Source organism: Eucalyptus grandis, chromosome 4 (assembly GCF_016545825.1).
Source record: "Eucalyptus grandis isolate ANBG69807.140 chromosome 4, ASM1654582v1, whole genome shotgun sequence".
NCBI classification, from domain to species: Eukaryota; Viridiplantae; Streptophyta; class Magnoliopsida; order Myrtales; family Myrtaceae; genus Eucalyptus; species Eucalyptus grandis.
This window is the reverse complement of record NC_052615.1, coordinates 29806339-29831240: the sequence shown is the minus strand read 5'-3', so window position 1 is coordinate 29831240 and position 24902 is coordinate 29806339. Positions and strand designations below refer to the sequence as shown.

At 39.7% G+C, this 24902-nt stretch overlaps 2 protein-coding genes and 1 non-coding gene across 4 annotated transcripts; all 3 read right to left on the bottom strand.

Annotated features, from left to right (window-relative positions):
* Positions 1–1294: 1294 nt before the first annotated feature.
* TRNAT-UGU lies at positions 1295–1366 on the bottom strand. The gene has a single exon. It is a non-coding gene; the product is annotated as a tRNA-Thr (tRNA).
* A 2178-nt stretch (positions 1367–3544) lies between these two features.
* On the bottom strand, positions 3545–7681 carry LOC104441730. Of its 2 annotated transcripts, none has more exons than XM_010054933.3 (7): positions 7346–7681; positions 5774–6278; positions 4797–4938; positions 4547–4683; positions 4122–4184; positions 3965–4033; positions 3545–3849 (listed from the first exon to the last, which is right to left on the bottom strand). In XM_010054933.3, the coding sequence occupies exons 2-7, from the start codon at positions 5966–5968 to the stop codon at positions 3769–3771; spliced, it is 687 nt and encodes a 228-aa protein (XP_010053235.2). In that variant the 5' UTR covers positions 5969–6278; positions 7346–7681; the 3' UTR covers positions 3545–3768. The 2 variants fall into 2 exon arrangements, with proteins under 2 accessions (XP_010053235.2, XP_039166529.1); XM_039310595.1 differs by lacking the exon at positions 7346–7681 and adding an exon at positions 6435–7309.
* A 4328-nt stretch (positions 7682–12009) lies between these two features.
* LOC104441729 (beta-adaptin-like protein C) lies at positions 12010–21140 on the bottom strand. Its single transcript, XM_010054929.3, has 15 exons — positions 20957–21140; positions 19841–20038; positions 19534–19647; positions 19075–19325; positions 17101–17236; positions 16818–16997; positions 16632–16724; positions 16330–16541; positions 16171–16234; positions 15861–16040; positions 14962–15054; positions 14279–14670; positions 13767–13956; positions 13489–13692; positions 12010–12625 (listed from the first exon to the last, which is right to left on the bottom strand). Exons 1-15 carry the CDS (start codon positions 21041–21043, stop codon positions 12326–12328), a joined length of 2694 nt encoding a protein of 897 aa, XP_010053231.2. The 5' UTR covers positions 21044–21140; the 3' UTR covers positions 12010–12325.
* Positions 21141–24902: the final 3762 nt, after the last annotated feature.

Genomic DNA, 24902 nt, shown 5'->3' with positions numbered 1-24902 from the left:
ACCGGACTGAAGCACTTAAAGCAGCATCAATTTTTATTTTATTTTTAAAAAATCAGCTATCGACTTGCCTAAACAGCGGCTATCTATGCATCTATTTCTTCCTTCATGGCTAAAGCTTGTTGGAGACTCAATGGAGATTGCAAAGTGACTATGTGCAGTCTTCTTTTTGCATTGTTGAATCGGTGGTAAGCTTTTATAAAATCAGGGATAGCTGATTATATGCAAGATGTCAGAAGCTTCAGTTTCTGACAGAAGGGTATCAAAGATGACAATAGAAATTTAGGGGAAGTCTAGTGTGTTTCTCGGTGCATGCACGCTACCGGGGTAACTATTTTCTGGGCGAGTTTCATTTTTGCCATTTCTTTTTATTTGCAGAAATTAATTATTGTTCAAGAAGATTAAGAACCCTTCAATAGTTTCTGGAACCTACATTTAACAAGAGCTCAAGAGCATTGCTAAGTTGTCGTCTTGAAGTTGTAGTTCCAACCAGATCTCTAACTCTGAACTATATGATTGGTCTTCTCTCCTCCTTGATCCTGCATAAGATCGATTTGATCTGTCGCAGTACGCCTTCATGATTATTCTGTTGAAACTTGCCAGTAGAAGAACTAATCTATTCTCATCATGTTCAAGAAGTACTAGAATTACAGGTGAGAATCTGGGCCCGAAAATTTGGCAACCTGCCTGTGATGTCAATGGACGATTATGCAAATCTTCGGCCTAAAAACCTCATTAGAAGATTACGGCGCAATAATGAGAGTTACAGACACCAAATTGCTAACCCATTTCAAAAGTTACGATCATGCGTCAGAATTCGCCGGTGACGGAGTAACTTTGTCAGGATTCTGTGATTCGGCAGGGTGAACCAATGACCTTCATATACTTCCAATTGCAGAATGTAGGCATGTGTGATGTATGAGAGGGTCAAAAGAGAGTCGGAAAGATCCCCAGGAGACACATGAAGGAAGCTTGAGGAGGAGATGGTGAATTTTGTGACCATTGGTTTCTTGACGTTGTTGTTCATATAGTTCATGAGACATTCTCGAGTTTCGGCTTCGGCATCCACCAACAATCCTGTCCTTTGTACTATACCGATGATCGAACCAAAACGAAACGCGGCTTTGCCTGCCTTAAGCCGCCTTCCGATCTCACGCCGGCCGGAATGAATGGTGTGATATGAAAAATCTGCAGTTCAAAATATCCAGCACGGTGTCCTCAAATCCAATCTGAATTCAAGCAAAAACACCGAGAGAGAGAGAGACAGATACAGAAGGAGAAGAAAAGGCAAAAAGAGTGCCCTCACGCAGGATCGAACTACGGACCTTCAGTTTACAAGACTGACGCTCTACCACTGAGCTATAAGGGCTCGGTTCTGCCCTTTTTCACTAAAAACTTTATTTAACTTATAAATTTTTTTATGCTTAGGAATAAGAATAGTAAAAATATGGTTAAATCCCACGTGAATCGTAAGAGATGCCTTTTATTTTGGTTTTCCGAAACCCACAAAACAAAGTGAATTCATAAAGAATAGTTAGTTATAGTTTGCATAATTTTAACGGCAAAAAATTATCGATCCTCTCCCAAGCTTGACGGATTAAAAGCTCAATAAGCAACGACGCGTTAAAACTCCGATTATGACTTTCTTAAAACTCGAAATGCTCACTTGATTGTTGATGGTGGGGGGCTTCACCTCCATGATACAGAAATTGGCCTTTTTTTAAGTTTCTTACAAAGTCTTTGTAAAAAGCTTGCTCTCATAAAATGTTACCAGAAGTGCAGGAAGAGGGAGAGAGAGAGAGAAGGTTCATCTAAAGCTAAACTTTAATTTGGGAATTGCACTATGCTCCAAAATCCTCTTTTGATAGCCAACAATGAGGACAAGAATGTCACATGAAATTTGGTATCTTCACCATGTTTGGCCCGCTTAAAAAGCCCAACAAGGTCCAATAAAAGGGTTAATACCCCTTAGCCCGTTAAATGAAATATCTGAAAATAGTCCCTACCAAGTACTAAGCTCCTATGAAGAATTTTGTTGTGTGGCCACAAAATGATAAACAAATCAAATGGCTAACATCAATAAAAATCTCAAACTCCTACACCCATGACATATTTATCCCAAACTAATTTTCATATAACAAAAGATACCAAAATGCCACACCAATGCCTCATTTATCCCAAACTCATTTTCATCTCGCAAAAATACCCAAATTGATATTTGTGTCGCATTTATCTTAAATTAATGTTCATGTTACATAAAATCACAAACTTAATGTACCCTTGACAAATCTACCAAAATATTAGGGCAAAATTGTGGCAAAATTAGGGATCTTAGTGGACTTTCAAAATGGGAGGGGGTTATTGGGGAAAAATTAGTAGATCTTTTCAATTTGGGTCCATTTTCTTCAAATCGGGCTTCCCTAAATTAACGTCACTTAAGAGACCCATTTACATTGAATTTCCACGTTGGATCCACGTCACATCCGATCATCCAAGTTGTTTGCCACGCGTGTTTCCACGTTGGGATTTAATGGGGATATTGAATAGAAGTTAACGGATGGTAGATTATCGTGAATATGCTAACTTGAAATTTTTTATGACACGAATTAACTTTGAATAAATGAAGCATGAGTATACCAGTTTGAGACTTTTTTTTTGTGGTGTTAACCCCATTAGGTAGTACTTTTTGTTGGGTGAAAATCAACATCTGAAGCTGAAGGATAAAAATGAGCATCATAATAAAATGAAGCTCAACATATTGTCCTTTGCCAAAGACAAAATGACAAATGATACAAATTATAATACAACCTCCGTCGGCGTCCCAAAAAAAACAGGGTCTTATGTTCATTCTTTCTCAGTTCCAACAAACCAACAAAAAGGATAGGAATCCAATGACAAATGAACTGCAAAAAATCTCTCTAGACTTCGAATTGGACTTTCCTTTCACGTCGATTTCGAAACTCTACACAGTATGGCAATAACTCATCATTTTTATTATGAAAACGACTCCATCGACGCACTCCACGCAAAGCTTTTGTCGTTCAATGCCCGTTTTGACGGGAGAGGGAGGGAGCTTTTGGAATGGACCCCGCGAGCCCATTAAAAGAGGGAAGAAATTTGGCGGGGGCGTTTCAATTCCAACATCACATCATGTTGTCATGAGGAAAATGTCGGCATCACCCCATCTGTCGCATAATGTCTCGTGACAGCCTGGCCTGTCCCCCTTGCCTTGGGACACTAACCATTTTCAATGAAAAAATTAATTGGGGTGACAACGACACCAGTTAACCAAGCCAATTATGGTAACATCATCCGGTCCGTCATGATTGAAAATCATGCCGAGGGACCTTGAATCGAGGGAAGAACAGCCTCCTCCAAGTTGCCAAACTCTTATCGGCTAAGCATGTCACGAACGATTGGAGCAAATTGCGAAGGATGCATCGGCATTTGTGTTTTTGGATTCTGAGTCATCCCTTGTTTCGATGTTTTTCGAGTGCCGCGCGACGGAGGGCGAAGAGAATATTCGATTGATTGGAGAAGGGATGGGGAGCGGGGGACCGCTAAGTTGGAATTAACAGTTAAAATGGAGTCACGTTGCATGAGTCTCCCAGTCACGACTAAAATGGGTTAGGATCTGCGAGAAGATAATGGGACATGGTTTTTGCTCATATCAACCGTTTTCCACACATCATTCTATCAGTCAATCTAAAGGTGTTAGGGTTTTGAGGAGTGTACACTCTAATCACAAGCATCCCGACATTCCAGGAGTTCTCAGTAATCGCAGGTGCTGCCCGCTTTCTGTCTCTTCGCCAGACGGATGAAGTCCTTGATCACCTCTGCCTCGTTCACTTGCTGCAACATTTGTACATAACATATGCAGATGGAGTAAGTTTCATGTTTCCACAGAGAGAGAGAGAAAAAACACGCAAGCGCATGCACAGAGAGAGAGAGAGAGAGAGAGAGAGACCTGTGATGCAAAATGCCGACCCACAGCTTTAAGCATTTGCTCCCTTCCAAGATGGGAACTGGTGTTCACCTACGTACAGAACATCAAGAGCAAAGCTGAGCAGACAACCCTCCGGATGTAACAAGTTATGTATAAGAAATTTGCCAGATAGACTTACGAGTTTGTAATGTTTGCAGTATCTCCACAGCGAATTTGTTCCTAGTTTCGCCAGGTTTACCCTCTGAAGAGCAAATAACAAAGAATTCGTAAACTTTCAGCAAAACCTTAATGTTAAAACCTACTGTTACTCTTGTAATTGGCAGCTTAAGTAGTTAAGTGAAGCATCGATGACCTAAAACACATATTTACTTTCTCGCAGCTATCCATGGCTTGAGGTGTGGAATGAATGGGTATCATCACATGGTCAGAGACCTAAACTTTTGTTGCTGCTATTGGAAAAGTTTGCAAGGTGTACAAAAGATTTGCTTTATGTTACTTGCATTATGATGAATATATCAGGTTACTTTCTTAAGGACAGAGATCAGTTTAACAAGGACAAGAAGTGATCCAAAATACCACATAAAAGCGTCATAATTTTCTTACCAGCTGAGGAGTCTGAATAATGGACTGTACATCTCGATAGCATCCTCGATTCACTGATTTTGTTGGTGCAGATGTGATCCATGGCCTCGTATGCCTACCTCTTGGCTTGCCGAATTTGTGGAAGTCAAAGCAACTGGCTGTTTGGATGAAAACAGCACCTTAGAAAGTTTTCCTAGAAGATGTGAGATTAACAATACAACTAAAGAAACAAGTTCAGACACTATAATAAAAGAACCAAAACACCACATACAGAAATCACGATCCTTTTCAACAGTTTCAGAGCCACTACTAGAGTCGAAATCATGATCATCATCCTCTTCATTGCCCGTTGGATGTTCGATCACACTTAACGCGTTCCTTTGTAGCTTAACTTCAACCCCATTTTTCAGAACCTGCAGCACCAAGTATCCTTGTCTCAGTTATTTGAAGTGAAACTTCTGTCCAAATGTTTAATTCCCAATCGATATCAGAGTCTAACATGACCATTTTAACTAATTAACAAGAAAAAACATGTTGAGTTTTGACAAAGACAGATATTGTCAGTAGTGTTGTGGAGGGATAATGAGTGTCTTCGTACAGAAGGTCAATGACAACTTAACAAATTAATTTGCTTTCCAGGAGTTTCTTCTGATGGAACTTTCATGATCAAGTGGTAGTATTAAATTAAATTGAACAATCATTGCACTCCACCACAATTTGCTCTGTTCGTCATCTGAAAGGGTGTAGTTAATATTGATTACCCACTTCACGCAATCCTTGATATTTGCTTAAAGGCCATATTGCCAACAATAAACAAAATATACAATCAAACTTTGCAAGATTCGCTAATAAAATATTACACCACCATCATATTTTAAACAGAGTACCAACCATGGACCATCTCATGGGACATTCAGATGCTGAACTAACTTCAGATTTAGTAGAGTTCTAGCACTTTTTTCCAGCACTGTCATAGAAAGGACAAATTAAATGAAACTTTGATGAGTTATTTCTCTCACTCCATCCAAGCAGAAACAGGGCAGGCAAACATGTCCCAGACAATTCTCCTCAACAACCAATCGTTTCTGTTCATTGATAGGACGTCACAACTAGACACTCTAATACTAAAAGTCAAAATGTCCAGATGATCACTTTCTTAATTCACAGGACAATTAGCCCAGACGGATGGATACAAAATCACTAATCTAGCTAGAGCAAAACTATGGATGCACAAGAGAGGAGATATACCAGCCAGTGCCAGCCACCGAGGCCGACCGCCTTCTTGACAACGCCTTGAAGTCCCACTAATACAGACTTAGTCCTGTTATTTCCAGTCACGATGACTTTGGTGTGCCTCGGAAGGACGGAGAGCTCCTCATCGCCACTTTCCTCGCGAAACGGCGACAAAACCCGAGAAGCGCAAAACTGAGGCTCCTCTAACATTTCTCTCAAATTGGAACCCAACTAAACCAAGTTTGATAGTCCAAATTCCCACCTTTTGGAGTAATACCCAGAACACCAATTATGCAAAAGGCAAATGCATTTTCTTGCGAACTAAAAAACCATCAATTTTCAGGGAGAGTAATGATTCGTCTAAAGAGATCTCCTCAAAATTCGAAATCTCGGGTCACGTTGAAGTTGGAATTTTGCAATTTGAATGGCAAGAAAGCAAGGTCAATGACAGAGCGGCAGTTCATGAAACTACAGGCTAACATCCTCCCCAAAGAAAGTTCCTTCGCTTCAGCTGGACCTCCTGAATAAGAAGAAGAAGCAGAAGCAGAAGAAGAAGGAGAAGAAGATCAGAATGTACCATTAAAGAATGCAGAGAGACAACACAGAGTTTGTGAGCTTCTTCAATTTCATGCCATCAGATATGGAAAGACCCAAGAGAGAGAGAGAGAGGGCTAACAGTAAATGGAGATGAATGAGTCTGACACGAATTTTCCAAGTGCGTGCCTGAATAAAGGACGATTCCAAGGATGCAAAATTGGGTTCACAATGAATGCGTGAATGGATTTATTGGTGATTCAGCCATTTGGGCTCTGCTTCCAAGTCAGAGTGACATCAATTTACAGTACATTGGGTACGCGTACACTTTCCATCATTTTCAAAAAGAAGAGAAGATTAAAGAAAAAGGTAAGCACTTCACTAAATCTACGCTAGGTTCTTTCAAACTGATAATTTGCTTAATTTTCTGCGAGAAATAGGAAACGGCGACTTTTGTACACAGAAAAGACAAAAGCTCATTAGAATAAAGAAATTGGAGATTTTGTAACATATGCTTCTTCCTTTCTTTCTCTCTTTTTTTTATTTTTTTCCCCTCAGGTTATGGAACTTGCAAAAACATGGAGTGGCAATTCTCAAATTTTCTACTTCTCCTTCAGCGATAGATCATCAAATCCCTAAGAGGAACAGAGCATCAGGCAAAAAAAAAAAAAAAAAAACCTTTTCTTCAAATTTATAAAACCTGATGTGGAAGGAGTGAAACCCAGAACAGAAAAGATCAGCAGGAACAAAATCAATAACGAGGGAGAGTCAAGTTGAAATCTTTTCAGCTTTCGTTTCACACAAAAAGAAGGGCAGAAGTCAAAAGAATCGATCAAAGGCGACAACGAAATCTCTGGAGCTGGGAAGAGCTCAATGGGGGGAATGCCGGAAAAATCCACCCATTTTGGAAATTGTACTCCTTTATCGCTCGATAAATTCCATGAAAAGCTCGTTCCAAAGGGAATGCGTGAACATGGAAGTCGACCAACCGTCGCGATCACGAACACCAAACACCACTCACTCACTCACTCACTCCCACAGCCACACGCTTACCTGTACGGACGGCAAAGGGCAAAACCCGAATGCGGAAACCAATAGAACAGGGCTTGAGAGAAAGAGGGAAAGGTGCCTTCTTGAGTTCAACTTCTTGATCTGGGGAAGATCAAACGAGAATGGCGAGGATAGCGAGGCGGAGAACGGATAGAAGGCAGATGGGGGATGGATGGCTGCTTGCATGGGGGAGAGTTTGAAATTCCCAAGCACAGCTTTTGAGGAAGCCAACTGCTGAATGCTGATCAGTGTGCTCTGCTCTGTCCTCTCAATAATTCCAAATATGAATAGAAAGAGAGAGAGAGAGAGAGAAAGAGAGAGAGGGAGGGAGAGGAGGCAAGTGAACAGATGCAGACCACAGTGCATATTTGAATAGAATCCTTTACATTAACTAAGCATAAGTACAACGCTTAATATGGTCCTCATTAAATTCGATGATTTAATTCAATTTCTCATTAATACTGGGCTTTTTTCCTTTTGAGAAATTTTGGGTATTATATGTAATTTTGTAGTGATTTGAGAAAAAAAATGGTAAACGACATTTTATAGTTTTTCTTCCTTAAAAGGAGCTAAAATAATTGGCCATATTTTTTACATTAAAAAAAAACTTGTTTTTTTAGACAATAATACTGTTTGGAAGAGGGAGAAGGACAGTTAATGCTCGCCAACTGCCAATAGGAACGGAACGCCGCGCGTGTGCAGCACGCTCGCCATCTTTCTTCGCGACCGTCACCGTGCCAACCGGTTTACCGGGTATTGCCCGTAACGCTCGGTTCTGGTCAAACTCCTTGCCCAAGTAACGAGCGTTTCATGCTCGAGTCTTTTTGTCCCGTCAAAGGAGAGAACGTATTTCATGTGATGGAGGACATGCCGTGCGAAATCGATGCGTGAAGTAACCGATCAGTCGAAAGGCGAAATGCATGCACATACGGGCATCGATAGGGTGAGACTCGTACCCTATACGAACATCAATATAAATTAATTGGTCATATAGTGTCACCATTGTCGCGTGACATCGCATAAGATATTTCTTCGTGTCGGGCAGAAAAGTAATACACAGTAGATTAAAGTTGACTTGAGGGATCTTTTAAATGTTTCGGATGGAAAAAAACCCATTTGCTCAGATTGGTTTATACATAAAAAATTGTTGTTATTTCAAGAAAAAACAAAGATTACTCATGATGCTTGATACAAATCATGCTTGAAAAGTACCTAAAAGCTTTCATGCTTGAAAAGTACCTAAAAGCTTTCATTATGGTTAGGATGGAGATTTGACAATAATCCATGACAAGTTTTATATGATATATGTCAATTTTCACATAAAAGTATAACCCACGGATTTTTTCCCCATAAAATGTTGATATCACTTTTCATTAATTGCCTATCTCAATTCTTTTTTCTCGTGAAAAATATTGAAAAATATTTTATAGCATAAATTATCAATATAAGTGCTAATCCTTTTACGCTAGCATTTTATATAGGACAATCGATGTTAGTAATTTTAAGCTAAAATTGGTTAGAATGACTCCAATCACCAAAAAGTTCAAATATAAATCGATACAAGTAAAAGATTTAGAACTAAATTGATCGCCGTGCAATATTTTTATGACTTTTTCGTACAATTATCCCCGTTCTCTACTAGCCATAACTTGGATCTTTTTATAATTCACACGAGGTGCAATAAATGAACGTGCCAAAATATCTAAGTAGCGATCAAATATTCAAACCAAGCGTATTCTCTAATACACTTCTTAGTTGATTCGATTTTTTCCATATCATGGTCACATCCATATTGATCACAATGATGTCCCGCCCCTCGCTTGACCATGACATAGGGCGACGGGACAAGGATCACGTGTAGGCATCACAAAGGACGGATGGGGTAGGGATTGTGTTTTTGAGTGTCCCACGTCGCCCATCTTGTGTACCCTTATTTATTTTTGGGTGGGGCATGGCGCTAGCCATTCATCTTGTTGGTGCCATTTGGTCCTTCATTTATTTGTATGCACCGATATCCTCAAACTATCTACATTTCTAGAACGAAAGCACTGTAGTTGGCTGCCATATGAGGGGTGCCATTTAGCAAGAATGGTACTTCTTTGGCGTTGAAATGGCACATGTAGAGTTTATAATGAAGAAACAAAGGGAGAGAAATTGACAAAGTGAGTGCACGTGGAAAAACTCAAGCAAAGCTTTCATAAGAAGAGTGGAGATTGTGCGGTTGGATCACCCGGGCATGGCCACCACCAGCGGCCAGGGGTCAGTGGCCTTCCCCTTAAGCTCTATCAATGGAGGAGGCGGAGAGAGAGAGAGAGATCGGGCAGTGAGGTCTCAATCCTCACCTTGCCGCCTCGCGAGTCCTCACGTAATTAGTTACAATCGATGGCGAGGATCACGACTCATGCTTTGCCCCTACTCTAATAGAGGTAGGATTGCAATCTCTCTCTTTCTCTCTCTTCCTGGTGAAGATCGGTGATGATGCTTCCCAACAAAGTCTGGTTAAAGTCCCTATGGTGGTCGAAAATGGGGTGACAACCTTTGTTGCTCTCGTTTCTTCTTAGTTGTTATTGATAACAACTTTTCTCTTTTTAGGTTTCTTTCACATCGATATGTAAAATTACATGACACGATAATGTTTCTATGCTCAATAGTAATTTATGCTTTTAAAATCGACACCTTTCCTAAAAATTCATCATTGCCTCCACCGATGACGATAAGACCACCACCTTCTCCCATTCGGCTAGCGGTTAGGCTAGAATCATCAGTAGTTGCAACCTAGGCCCTCCAGGCCCTCGTCGTCCACATCCGATTGCCGCGACAATCAGATCCAAGTCTTCAATGGATCATACCCTAGATCTCAACAGGTTAAACCTGAGTCCTAGGATCCGAACTTAAGGCAGTGTCTAGGCCCTCGACAGAGCTTCAAAACCGGAAAAAGAATCGCGTGAAAACGGGACGAACGGACTCCACTCCGTTCCTAAAGAGCCGCGCGATGGCGAAACGGGGAGCAAATTAAGGAAACCGGGAGAAACGAGGGAGGAGACGGGCACGCGTCGGTGAGTGGAGGCCGGGGGTGAAAGGGACTGTCGGATATTCTGCTACCAAGCTCGGATTGCATGAAATTTGAATTTGGATTTGAAGTCCGCCCCCTGCAGCTGGAGCGCACAACCTTTATAGCCCTATAGCACCCCCTTCGCTTTTCTGATTTTCAGCATTCAAAAACATGGGCCCCAACCCCTCTCTCTCTCTCTCTCTCTCTCTCTCTCTCTTATCCACAAAACGTCTTGATTTTCGAGTAGTGTTTTCAAAGTTGGGCAAAAGTCACAAAAAGAAAATGTTAAAAGTATGTCCGACCATGTATTTTATTAATAAAAATAATTAAAAGTCGACCTACTAGAAAGCCAAAAGGAGAATAATGTTGACAATACAAACGAAGTTATTTTGGCCAAATAATTCATTTCACGAAACCTTAACGTGAAGTAAATATGTTACCCGAGTGCGGTTTAGAGTAAATGTATTGCCAAATGTGTTCTACTTAGAAATTTATACGAATAATAAAATATAAAAAATTATTTATGAATAAAAATTATTTTCAAAAACAAAAATGTTACCATATACACTATGAATGGCTGAAATCCACTTCAAATAAGCCAATTCGTTCGGGGGTGATTTCTATTGAGGGATCACATCTTGTCTAGTTCTTCTCATCTATCTTTACATTGTACTAAATTTGTATCCTAAAAATTTATTTAAATTGGTGTCAATCGGTTTTCCTTAACCTAAAAAAAGTAAGGAAAAAAATGATTGTCATGTAGTAGTTTGATAAAGTGATAGCAAACACCCGTTTTACATAAATCATATAAGAATAAACTTTCAATTTAATATTTAAAAGGGTCAAGATGAGGGATAGGTCTTGGGGCAAGGATTAATGCCATGTAAGATAGTTAGCGATGCCACATCATTAATTTCCTATGTAATTAGCTGAAAGAATTATGTTTGAATTTAGCATAAAAGTTTTAAATTGTATGGACAAAATTAAAATGTTTAAAATCGAATTTATATTCATACATCAATTTTCCTATTGATAGTAGACTTCTGAAAACCGATGATATATAATATTTCGTTTGGCCCATCAGAATGCCTAGTATTACATCATGTTCATTGAGTTGTGTCAGAATGCCAAATATCCCATCACGTGCATTCAGCTATAATCGCTTGTCCAACGTCTGTCTGATTCAGACCGGATTAACATTTACTTTTATTTCTTGTTTAATCAAAATATTGCAGTTCGTGCACTTTGACGTTGACTTTTAGAAAAAAATCCCAAACCTAGGACCTTCACGACAATTAAATGTTTGACACTTGGAACATATAAAATATTCTCATAGGGTTTCTATTTCTAATCTTGACGGGAATGCAAAAAATAATTCAAACCTTTTAAATGTAACAGACAGACTTCAGCAGTTATAACTTCAAAATCAGGGATTTGTCCTGCAAAGAGCGGGCAACATAATAAACGAAAGGACGAAATTTATCCTCTAAACAATAGCTTATTAAATATACAAGGCTTTTTTCATTTTATTTAGTCTGAAGGCACAGGACAGACGATCTTATCAATCAAGAAAACAGATTTGCTGCACACACCACACAAGCATAAGGAACCAAAATCCAAAGGAAGTGCACATAAGAGCAAATTTACTTATTTGCTACATAATTTGTCTTTCTCGGCGGCGTCGGCAGCTTACACTTTCTAAATGCAACAAACGATGGTTTAACATTTTGGAACACAACTGAAGTGGAATCTCCAGCAAAATAATTTTAGCTAAGCGATCTCGATGGTACAATTAAAATCAAGTGTTTGGCCACACTTTGAAAAATGAACACACAAATTACCAAAATCTCATGAGCCATTACGGATTTACAACACTGACCAAAAGAAGTAGAAACCAATTATGTAGAAAGAAAAACTTCTGGGGAGGTGAATCAACTCTTCAGGATTGTCTCCAAGGCTTCAAAGAAAACAGGTGCCATCTCTGGACCCGGCGTTTTTATCGCACACTTGACGCCTGGTACTCCAACAACCAGAGTGACTTCGATCAAGAACGGGACGCCCCGTGGTATCTTAGCGGAGAAGTAGAACACATCCTGGTTCGCATGCTTGCGTTTTGCGATGAAGAATAAGTTCGAGGCAGCCATCCGGTCAAGAGTTGTTTCTACGTTGCTTACCACAGCGCCAGGGAAATCCTTTGAGACCTCATTAGAATCGGGAAGGGACCTCCATGTCTGCAGGGCAATAACATAGCAATCAGGACTATAGATACGAGGCTTGCTTTTTCAAAAAAGTCACCAGAAATAAAAGATTTTCGGCATGTCTTGAATATACAGTTTCCACAGAAGTTTCAGTAGTGATGTTCACGACTCATCAATTTTCTTGTCATTTTCGTAAGGACACCATGTAAAGTAGTATTTATACGTATATACACACACACTACTTTATCAAGAAGAGTACATACACATTTAGGCAAAACAGGCATATTAATAACGGCAAATGTGCATATGCTCATACCAATCAATTAAAGAAAAAGCTAATTATGAGGAAGGCACTGCCGATAGTTCTAGTAAGTGGCCAAATACCAAATTGCTCTGCGTTAGCATGCAATGACATGAAAACCCCAGAAAAGGAAAAATAATTATCATGCATACCAGAATTATGTTAGCCCAATGCATGCGAGCCATCAGATTGGTCAGCCCCACATAGGACCCACACAATCTGATGGCTCATATAAATTAGGTTCATCAGTTGGGCCAATTCAAGTATTGCTCCCATGATGTAGTAGCTGTTCATAACCAGTATATTCAACTCATGAAACTTGGTAAACAAAATCAGATCTTCAACAGCTCGGTTAGCTTTTTTGCACAATATGAATTGTTGAACCTGACTTGAATTTCAACAGAAAAGTCAGGACCGAAAGCAATCTATAATTTCATTCTCCCCTTCTTGGCAAATTTGATGGGTGAAAGGGAACACAGGAGCCAAACTCAAGCCTAACAACTGATGAAGAGAGGGTTCTGCCTTTAAGCCTTGAAGCCGAGGATTCAATAATCTGACTGCACTTAAACGCAGGCAATATGGGAAAAGAATTTACCTCAAGGAAACTTGTGCGCTCCATTTTCCCATCCTCAGTAAAGAATGGTAGCAGTGAAATTTTGTCATTAAAGTACCATACTGGCTGTTGGTTATTTTTCACAGCCACCTGCAAAAGTGAGTTTGGAGGACCAGTGGACAAGTTCTGAAATAAAACCATAGGCAGAAGAGTCCCTGCCGATGTTCCCGGTTGCAATTGTGGAACCTGCAAGAAGGGTACATTGTTTTATAATACAAGAAGCTCATAAATTGATCCAGCAATAACCAACTACTCAATACCTGCAAGGGTCCAGCAGCTGCAAGACCAAATGAATTCTTGTTGAACTGAATCATGAATCCATCTAGAGCAACTGGTGAGTTGTTCTCAAACAACAAACTATAAAATATTTGACCATCTCGCCGTATCAGCTGGGCACTAATTTGCAGACCTTGACCAGTCGAAGCTGGCAACAATACTGGGAGAGGAGGCCTGGAATGCACAATGGGAAAATCCATTCAGTTATCTTCGAAGAACATGCCAGTAAGTCTCAGGACGAAGGTGCCAAGTCACAATTAGAACAGAAGGCAAAAGGCACCAATATCTCTAAATTATTCTAATCACCAAGCTTTGGAGAAAATGACTGTCATTTACTGATGTTTAAATACTTGAGAGTTCAAAGTCAAAACAGCATTACACAGTGCAAAAGAACAGCAAGTATGAATAGTAATGCACATGTTTGCATATTTCCCTCTTCCAATTTTTTGTGCCATCCTGGTGGTAAACATATAGAGGTGCATTTTCAAAGGCTCACCCTGTAGGTTCGGAAGGCTGGTCAACAGGGACAATGGCATTGTTATCCAGGCCTATCAAGTCACCAAGTAAATCCGGTACTGGAGCTGGGGCTGGTGCAGGATCAGCTTGCCTTGCAGCAGCTGGAACACTGCTTGAACTGGCTGGCGGTGATGTGATCCCATCACCTACATGGGCAGATGACTCAGCCGATTCACTTCCATCAGGATAGTCATCGTCCTCCGTTTTCTGGACCGTTGTCTTGACACGGGTCACGAAAGTATCTGGAGGCTTGTGATACACAGAGGACAATGTAGCAATGTTTGCAAGAAGTTCATCAAGAAGAGTAGGATCGAGTTGGTTGGAATCATCAGTGATCACTGGTTTCTCGGCTAACACGACATCTTTAGCTGCCTGAGGAAATCAATTCAGCATATAAATGTGAAATTTTTTTATGGCATATTTAGGAAAGGAAATAGTGCACATATCCAGGCACAAAGGGCCAAATGGGTGTATGGCTGTCAAATATCAAACAAACATGAAAGAGAAAGAGATTTCTTTGGTGCCAGAAAAGAACAAGAGAAGCCATTTTACTTGGAGACAATGTCCTACTTAAAACCATCAACAATCCAACTGGAGAAAATATGTATACCTATGTGTGAGATATCAATGCTAGAAGCAGTAAAATGTACAACAAAAACATACCTCAGGGTCAGTTGATAAAAGTCGCCAGTAAATGTACGCACGGTCACGTAGATCTGGATTATCTGTCTCTACGGTGGCATTATTCAGAACAACCTGTAAAGCACAACAGCACATGCCGCAGAAATGTGAATTTGCTGCTAGATGAACTGCACAGCCCATATAGAGCTTCTCCGAGGCAACAGAAAGATTAATAGGTATCACCATTTTCAATAGCAAAGGAACAACTCAACCAGCATGTGAGTGCGAAATTCTATTTTTTGCATTTTGGGTTGCAATGCAAGGAATATGCCAAACCTCCTACATGCTAAATAAGGAACTTCTGTATGACAAAGCAGATATGGATAATTCAGCCATACAATTGTCAGACCTGCCAACTTACCTCAAAGCTTAATTTGCTATATGAAGGCATAAATTGGATAATTAAATGCCTTCGAAATTCTTATCACACATAGATTTGGCATTAAATTATGACAGCTGATTATGAATGGAGAGGAAATTGACGAGATTGGAGAGATTTAAACAAGGAAGTTTCCCAAAAAGCAACTGGTAGTCCCACAAACTTCAAAAATGGGGATAGACCCCATGCCTAACACGGTGTCAGAGCAAATGAGTTCGGATCTTAACACTCGCTTTACTTATTTCATCTATCACTCTTTTTGTTCCTGGGTTATATTGCCAAAGCAACTATGTCCATGACTCGTATTTCATGAACAGGATCCAGCTTACAAGGCTAGGGGAGTGCTAAAAAAGTGTCACCAAACAGCAATGATGAGCTCAAAATGAATGAGGAACAACTACAGGCAGCATCTCAAATAATATATCCAAACTTTGACAAACAAAACAAATGAACTGACGATAGGCAGACATGTCGATACATATAAATATGGAGGAGATCAAACCTGGATCATTTGCTGTGGGCCTTCAGTTGGCTTCTTCAAAAATAATTTGACAGTCGCTGTCAATAATTGCAACTGGACTTGTGAAGGCTCTTCAGGGAAACTCTCCAGAAAGCTCTCTAGCAGCTCATCGGCATTGTCAATTCTTTCTGCATATTCGCCAATAATCCAAATCATTGATGCCTGCCAAGTGAAAAAAGGAGAGGCACAAGGTGGTTAAAGTTTGAGTAGAATGAATCAAAAAAGCTTAAATGAACAGTGTCCATATAACATGGTTGGTACACTAAAAGAGTAATGATATTTTAAAGAGTACCTTGGCCTCTGGCTCATCGAGAGTGTCTAAGCTCTCACATAGGGTAGCAATAATGGACTCATAGCTGTAGAACATAAAAAAGTTGAAAACAGAATTAAGAGATGAATGGAACTGCTTTTCAGTTCACGTACTCCAAAAATTACGGATATCGAGACTAACGTGTTAGGATATCTTCTGAATATGTCTTTAATAACTATAATAGCTTCTTGAACCACATAATTGACTTTAATCTTAATCAGCTCCAGCAAAACACTGATGCATCGCTCTGCTGCTCTCTCCAACTTGATTGCACAGCGACCAATAGCACGGACTGCCTTTCTAACAAAATCGACATCTACTTCTGTAGCATACTCCTTGAATTCCAGCAGAACCTGCAGCATTTAGTTAAAAGACAACATAAAATTAACCATTTTGAGTAAACAAGCAAATTCAACAGGTTAAATGCTCTTCAGTTTCCATGCCTGGTCAATATTTCTGTCCGAAGCAAGCTTTATCATGATTTCTAACTTCTCCATCTTCACATAAATTGGGTCATTGTACTTGCAGAAAAACACCTGGCAATGACGAGAGATCAATAAGCATGCCTTTCTTACTCATAATGCACCCAATCTGGGTCACTTAGAGTTGGCAAGACTAAATGGACCAACCTTAATTTCATGGGCGAGAATAGTAGGCCGCCTTTGGACAATGAGGTTGATATTTCTTAAGGCAACATACTGTATCTCTGGTTCTGCAGAGAGTAACGTAACAAGAGGAGGAGCCATCTTTTTGCACAGATTCCGAACCACGTCTGTACTCGTTATCAGTTCCATTTGTTGGAGGATCATCTGAGAGAATAGTAAGGCAAAAGGTTATTAGAAACTGAAGAATATAGCTTAGGTACTGCGCAAGTAATGATACAGTGACAACAATTATAACTCCTAAGGATACCTTAACAGCTGAAAGTACAACTGCACAATTTGCGTGCTGTAGTCTTGGAGTGACTCTCTCCACTATATTCTCAGCTTCCCGGGCATCAGCAGCTTTGTACTTGGAGAGGGCATCTAATATGAAAACTTGACCCCATCTAAACAAGTGGGTAGTATAAGTAAGAAAACAGACATAGAAGTTGTAAATGTGTAGCATGTGAATATATTATCTAGCTACTGTGAACGCGGGGATATGCTTAAACCTGATCAGGGGCACCTGTCACAGGTCCATTACATAAATGAAAATCCTGTCACTACGCTTTTCAAAGCTTCCAAATTAACAGTGTCGCTATAGCACCCATCGCTGATGCAAACTTGAATGCAGAACTTATAAAAACCAATATCCAAAAGAACAGCTGACTTAACCATGTTAACAATTTGCAATTTTATCCATCATGCTAACAGAACTTGTCATGGAGACATCACATTGATCCACTGGTGAATTATCAATTGCAAGGAGAGGGACCAAATAGAAACATGCTGTATCCTCTCTCTCTCTCTCTCTCTCTCTCTCTCTCTCTCTCTCTCTCTCTCTCTTTTAATGCTGATCAGTTAGCCATCTTAGGTAGATAAATCTTGCGTAAACCTTATGGACAAAGTGAGACACAAACCAAAGCCCAGATAAGAGGCTCAAACATGGCATTGCATGCATTTGGTGGTGTGGAGAGTCGATCTTGTGCCACAGGCCTACTTTACACACAAAAGTCCAAATGTCTGCTTGCACCTAAAATTCAATTCATTCTCTTTTTTTCCCCCAAAAAACTGCATAACTGACATTATATGACTTCAAAGTCAACTCTAACTTTCAAAACTAAAAGAACGCTAAAATCATACAGCAAAATAAATCCCATGGCGTAAGATGGAACTAACATATCAAAATCACTGCCAAAGCAACAAAAAGCAATAGATGGCTAAGAAGTCCAATGAATGCACACACAAATACATAGACATTGACACTCATGGGAAGGCATGAATTCCCATGATTACGTCCTGTTCCAAGCCAACTTCTTGCAAATCCATTGTAACCTAGTTGCTTGATAGTCATGCTATAAATTTCAACTTATTCCAGTTCTACTTACATCATTACATGCCCATGAAACAAAGGCAACACAAGATGGTCTGCTTAATACTCTCAAACTCACATAATCAATCATGTAAAACTGAGGTGATAAGACATTCAATCACAAAACATGGATTTCAATTTTGGTCCCTGCATCTTTCACAGTAGAACGTACTCGTTCTCATAAAAATGATGAATTAACATGTTTCATAGATCATTTTGCTAATGCCAGAGGCAAACCATTGATAAGCCATAAGATGACAAAACCAACAGATAGAACAAACAGATCATACCCTTATTCGATAATCGAAGTATTATCTAGAGGTACTTGTATTCACATTGGAAACGGGAAAGGAGGGCACTTTGGAGAAGTCAAAACAACTCGCAGCAGAAATCTGCATCTGCTCACCTTTTTAGGACAGAGGTAGAGGCAGAGGCACAATGTAGCTTGAGGCACAATGCTTGTGTATCCGTCCAGTATACATGCGTCTTAATTTTATATAACTATTGCAACAAACATTAGCCAATTTTCCTCCATGAGTCAGGTCCCAACAAACATAATATTTGAAGCTAAGACAAAGTCACAATCTAAGCCATTGGATTATGCAGTGATCGACATAGTTTCCTAATACTTAGTACAGTTTCAACAGTACAGCACTTCACTGGTGGAAGAGCTGACAGGAACAGACAAAAACAAAAGCAAAAAATTTTTGCCCCAGCACTAAATGATATGCAGCACTTGCTTTAGACTTTGAAATTTGAACATGGTAGGTATAAACAAGTAAATCTCCATACTTAAAGTACAAGCTTTGTTTCTAAGGAAGATGCGCAAAAAGTGAGAGATGACATATAAAGAATCGTTAAATGCAGACTTACTCAGTGCATTCATTTAGAGCCGTAAGAAGCTTCGAGAGTGTGTGACTAGTGATCTCAAAAACAGGTCTATTACTATTCTCTTGAATTTCAGCCAAAGCAGCAACGGCATTCGCCACAACCATTGGATTGTTGTCAGAGATCAAATCCTTTAGAGATTCTAGAAAACCACGGTCTTCCACTAATTCAGCATTAATGTCATAGAGTTTGGCAACACATATTGCTGCTGTTTTACGAACATATGGATCGTCATCCTGATAAACAAACCAAAGATAAGTAAATGATCAGCAAGTCAGGAAGGAACAATAAGGGGGCGAACCAACCAATTAAAGGTCAGTACAAATTCATAGTCAGCAATGGCAGATGGTTCAGAAAAACACCCACATATCCAACTTAAACATGCATTCTAGACTTCAATAGATATTAAAAAAGGACCAGTTGAAGTGAAGGCTTCAAATTAACCTTAAGACATCGCTGAAGGGGATCACAGAGGTACTCTGTAATTTTATCAACACGAATGCATCCCATAGTCCGTACAGCCAAAGCACGAATCAAAGGATTTGGATCCTGTGAATCCTGCACAAATTCGGTAGCCAAACTGCTTCATGATACAACATTGTCTAATCTACAAGAATATTATGCACATGTGACCATGGACACTTATCGTAGGATAGATTAGAAGACAATTGGAAAACCAGTTTCCAGATATTGAACAAAACTAATAAAATGGCCATGCCAAAACATACAGCACATTAACCACGATGCCTACCTTCACAAATGTATTTACTGCAAGTATTGCTAAGTCAGGCTGACTTTTCGCATAATTAATCAGATATAGATACACGAGCTTTTTCAACTCCAAGTTTTCTGTTTGCATGCAATTTACAACATCAGTGAATAAGGAGGACACGTCCTTTCCCACTGTCATTGCAGCAATTACTTTCTTCACGGCATCTTTCCTCTTATCCTGCATAATATAGTGAGGAATCACCGACATCAATATAAAGTAGAAGCACCGACATAAAAGCCAAATTCAACCAATAGATAATCTGAAGGATTAACGTGCTGAAATAAATTTCAAAATGTAACCAAGCTTTTGCTTGAATTCTCTGAAACTGCAAAACCCAACTAGATATCAAATTACAACCTATACACCAGCTCTAGCACACTAAGCAAGGGAAGTCAGTATGTTCGCATCAACTACATAAATACATACAACCAAATGACTTTGCTCTCTGGGGCATCGATAGTTCCATCCAGCATCGGTATGGTCAAAGATCTAACTGCATAAAAGCTATTGACATAACTGGTTGCGCCAAATGGTTGAGAGCTCTCGGCATACTGCATTATTGTAAAACAACCGCCCTAGCCACGAGAAGCTAATCAACAACTAAAAACCGAAACTATAGACACCATCGTGCCTACACAGAGAAATGCCGCATCCCCCCATCCCCTCGCGCATCATTGATCGATTCACACAAGTCCGGTACGGAGCGAAAGCATAAAGCTTGCGGAACGAAAAAGATCAAGATCCATCTTAGGCAAATCTAACTACACAAAGCTCCGTAACGCTCCAATCGACTGCAAACAACACGACGGCCGAAACCAGACGGTAGCGGAGCTCGCACCGACCTAAATCCTAACTCATTCTCCCCGCGATTTCTCCCCAGATCAAACCGCACGGGCGAGGGGACAACCTCGAATCCCGAATCGGATCGACAAATTCGACGGAATCGAGGGATCACTCGGAGCGCGAAACCGACAGATCTAGCCGAGAACAGTCCTAATCATCGAAATCGGGTCTAGGCGAGCACCCGCGCGAGGCGGGGAGCGCACGGAAAGGAATCGGCGGAGATCGGAGTATCGATGGGAGGGGGGGAAGGACCTTGTACTGGGAATTGAGCTCCTCCTTGAGCTCCGGGATTTCGCCCTTCTTCGTGGTGGAGAAGTACTTGGAGTCGTGCCCGCTCATCTCTCTCTCCCTCCCTCTGCCGCCGAGCTCACCACCAAGAAGAAGAAGAAGAAGAAGATGAAGAAGACGAAGAAGAAGAGCAGCGCAGGAAGAATGGCAGAAGAATTTCCGAACGCCTTCAATACGAATCGAAGGGGAGCCTCCGCGAGGCCGGCGACTCTTCCGAACCGGCGGGTTCCCGGGTTCCCGGCCCGGTTCGTGCTCTTTTTCCGTACGGTTTGATTGGGCCGAACCGGCTGACATCCATTTGGGCCTGAGTTTTGGGCCCGAGTGGCCAAGGGCCCAGTCCACATCAACCACGTCGTAGAAAGAAACGACCCGCGGATGTCTCGTCCTGGAAATGCTCCCATAAAATGTTTTGATGATCTTTCCATGTAACTGAGGCTCTGTTTTCCAATTAATCTCCATTTTGTTTTAGATGTGGATTGTGGACACGCTAGCATCGCCTTGTAATCTGGATTACTTAAAGGAGTACCTGTTTCTCTACTTCAAAAGCATGGGAAAATCAAGGCCCGGGAACTTTTTCTCCTAAGTTAAAGCAATCATTTTCGCCCGCTCTATAATATAATGCCATCCCGTCTCCCAGTGGATGTTGGCCATGCTGATCAGACCATGTAAATTTAGTCTCTGATCTATTTTCTTGTCGTGTTTATTTTATTGTTTAATTGCTTGTTTTCTACAGCGGTTTCCAATCTATTATCTATGCATTATTTAGTAATCCGAATTTCACAAATTCCTTGAGATTTCAAGGCATATATAGATTCCATTTAATTTTGATTTGAAGTCCTTTTTAACAATTTAAGTGGCCCTTTATTGGATTGTAACAACTAATTTGGATCGCTGAGTTTATACCAACCAAAACTCTGGAAAATTTTGTGTGATAGAGATATCAAAATCTGTGGATAAAAAGTTGGATTGAATTATTGAAATAAAAAAAAAATAGACAATTACATTAAAAAGGCTCTGAGCAGATATCCATAAAAATATGTTGATCAAGTATGGGAGATTGGTCAATTCTCTTGTGCAAGTGTTTTACATATCTGATTCGGGGGCAGATTGTGGAGCTTACCGGCACTCTTTATTTGTCCTGCAACTCTTTTTATCTCCAAAGTCGCTATTTCATCTTTCTCGGCAGGTTTGAACAGAGAAACGTATGGGCTCGGCCCAGGCCCAAGCTTAATGATCCATCGTTTTCGTGTTTTGTGCAAATAAAAAAAAAATAGAAAAAGAGGGAAAAACTCATTGCGAATTTGATTGAAAAAACATAACAAAAAGTGATGAATTATAATATGAAAAATGGTAATAATGAGGAGAGACTATTGCAAGAAGAATGTTGTGATGAAAAGATAAATAAATGATTATTTTAATGGAGTTTACTATGGTAGACAAAAATAGGCCATCAACATGGTAGTGACTTTATGTAATGGATTACAACAAATTTAGGAAACAATTAATTAAGAATAAACTTAAATCATGGGTTGTCAATACTAAAAATTGCCCAAGTCTTGACTGGCATGATTGATTTTGGGATAGGTTGGTTTTTACCGTGAAACTTGAAACCGGACTAGATATGACGATTATCAAGTTGTGAGATTGGAAACTAGCCCACTTGATCTTAGAACTAGACCAATCCATCTGGTCCAATTCTAGGGTTGATATCAAAACTGGTGACGTTGAGTTGACCGGGACTGGAAAAGACCAAGCACGACACAGACCATGATTAAGTTAAAATTTGCTAAATCCATTTTGGCAAGCAACTACGAGTAATCAACTTAGGCAATGAGAAGTTGCCGATAGGAAATATAAGAGAACTTATTAAGTGTTGAGCCATGAGTGTTGGTAAGTGAAACTCGGTCCAGTCCAGTTGACAAAAGAACCAGAGTTACAGTGAAAATCAATGAAACGAGAAAAAGATAAGCATTCGGTCGTGACCCAAAGCTGCAAAGCCGAACAGATTCGGTTGTAATCATAATGATCCATTCAATCATGAAGCAAGCACCATCACCGCCGGTTCGTGAAGCCGTGAATCTTGAAAGCCACGAACGATAATGGCTGAGAAACACAAGCTGATGTAACCATCAGGAAGAGAAGCTACAAGTTGAGAAGGAAGCCCTCGACGTGGGGCAAGTGATAAAGCCATAATTGCCAAGTAGTAGGTATTTTGGTAACCGTTTATAAATAGACAGTGCTACATTTTAGAAGTCACCTAGGATGTTATTTGTTTTCTCTGTAACTGTTGTTAACCATCGTTATTAACTATAAGCATTGGGATTGTGACACGAGAAAAGGATTGCCAATCAATCAATGAACACTAGTTGTCCAATTTTATCTTCTTCTTATCTTTACATTCTAATACCTTTTTTACATAATTGGTTGCGATTGCCTCCACTTTTCGTTCCTTTAATTTTCTTGTCAATTCATGTTTTTCATTCAAGAATCAACAGAGGACTCTCAACATTGTTTGTTGATTTTCATATTGATCCACATTTTAAAAAGTGCTTTGTTGACGCTTTTTGGCAAACACGAGTCTCACTTGTATCCCTTAAAATAATTAATGAATGAAAAATGATTTCATTATCAACATTAATTTACATCTAAATATTTTTGCGGACAATAAAAATATTTATTGTTCATTTATTTTTATAAGTGATTCAAGCGATCATTTTTTTTTTAAATATTTATGTTATGCAAAACAAATGCACCTAGACTTGAGTTTAGAAAATGATTAAAATAGTTGAGCTGGCAATAGATGAGAGGTTGTTAAAATCTGCTCAGGATGGCTATAACCCCTTGGGAAGTTTTCGTCTTCACTTATATATGAGATTACACAAAAGACTTGCATAAGAAAAATTCCTCACCCAATTGCTTTCTGCAAACCGTATCAATTTTTTTCTTGGTCGAGTTTCAAATCTAGTGGGTAGAAAAATTCAAGTCATATGGAAAGGTAAGGTTTGTTTATGATTTTAGTGTCGCCGACAAATCATCCATGGTGTTTATAATATACTAACAAAAGTTCGTAGGGCCGCTTGTGCGAAAGAAAAAATTGTCATTCGAAAGATTTCATAAAATCATCCTACTATGAAATATCCAATTTGTTGACTTAATGAAAAGAAAGTAATGACACAATATGAAGAAATCGAATACATTTATGTGGAAAGAGACAAAAATTTGATAAGTGTATACATAAGTCAACTGATTTTAAGAGGGAATTGGACCAAACGTTAGTCATTTTCACGTGTACTTTAACTCCTCCTAAATCCGTCCATTTATAGAGGGGTTCGGAGGGGGTCGTGCATCTATATAAGCAAACCTGTTTTTTTTCTTTGTTTTATATCTATTTCTAAATACATAAGAGGATATTTATCTCGTTAATACAAATTTTTCATTTCATTTTCCCCCATTGGCATCCAAACAACTCTATAATTTCATCCCTTCAAATTTTTTCATACTTCTTCACAACGATCAGTTAACTTCTCCATTTTTCTTACCAATCATCCTGATTTAAATACAATGTTAAAAAGTAGAAAATCCTCTTTACTTTATAAGATTTAGATAACGGTAATGTTCATTGTCCGTGGTTCGAATATAAATCTCCGTCCGCCGTGATTGGCCGACATCATAAGCCGTACCCAATTCTTGTCTTTTGGATGCGCAACTAAGGGTGAGACGGTGCAAATTCTTTGTACTTGGTCAACTTCTTGGGACTGGCATTCAGCATGTTCTCGTGGAAGACCAAAAGGGACGCATCATCAAGAACCTCGATGCCAATTTGCTCCCGGTAATCAATCTTTATTACCTCGAGTTGAATATGGTAGTCGGCGCCAAAGCGTCCAGGTGTCTTCTTCGTAACGACGAAGTA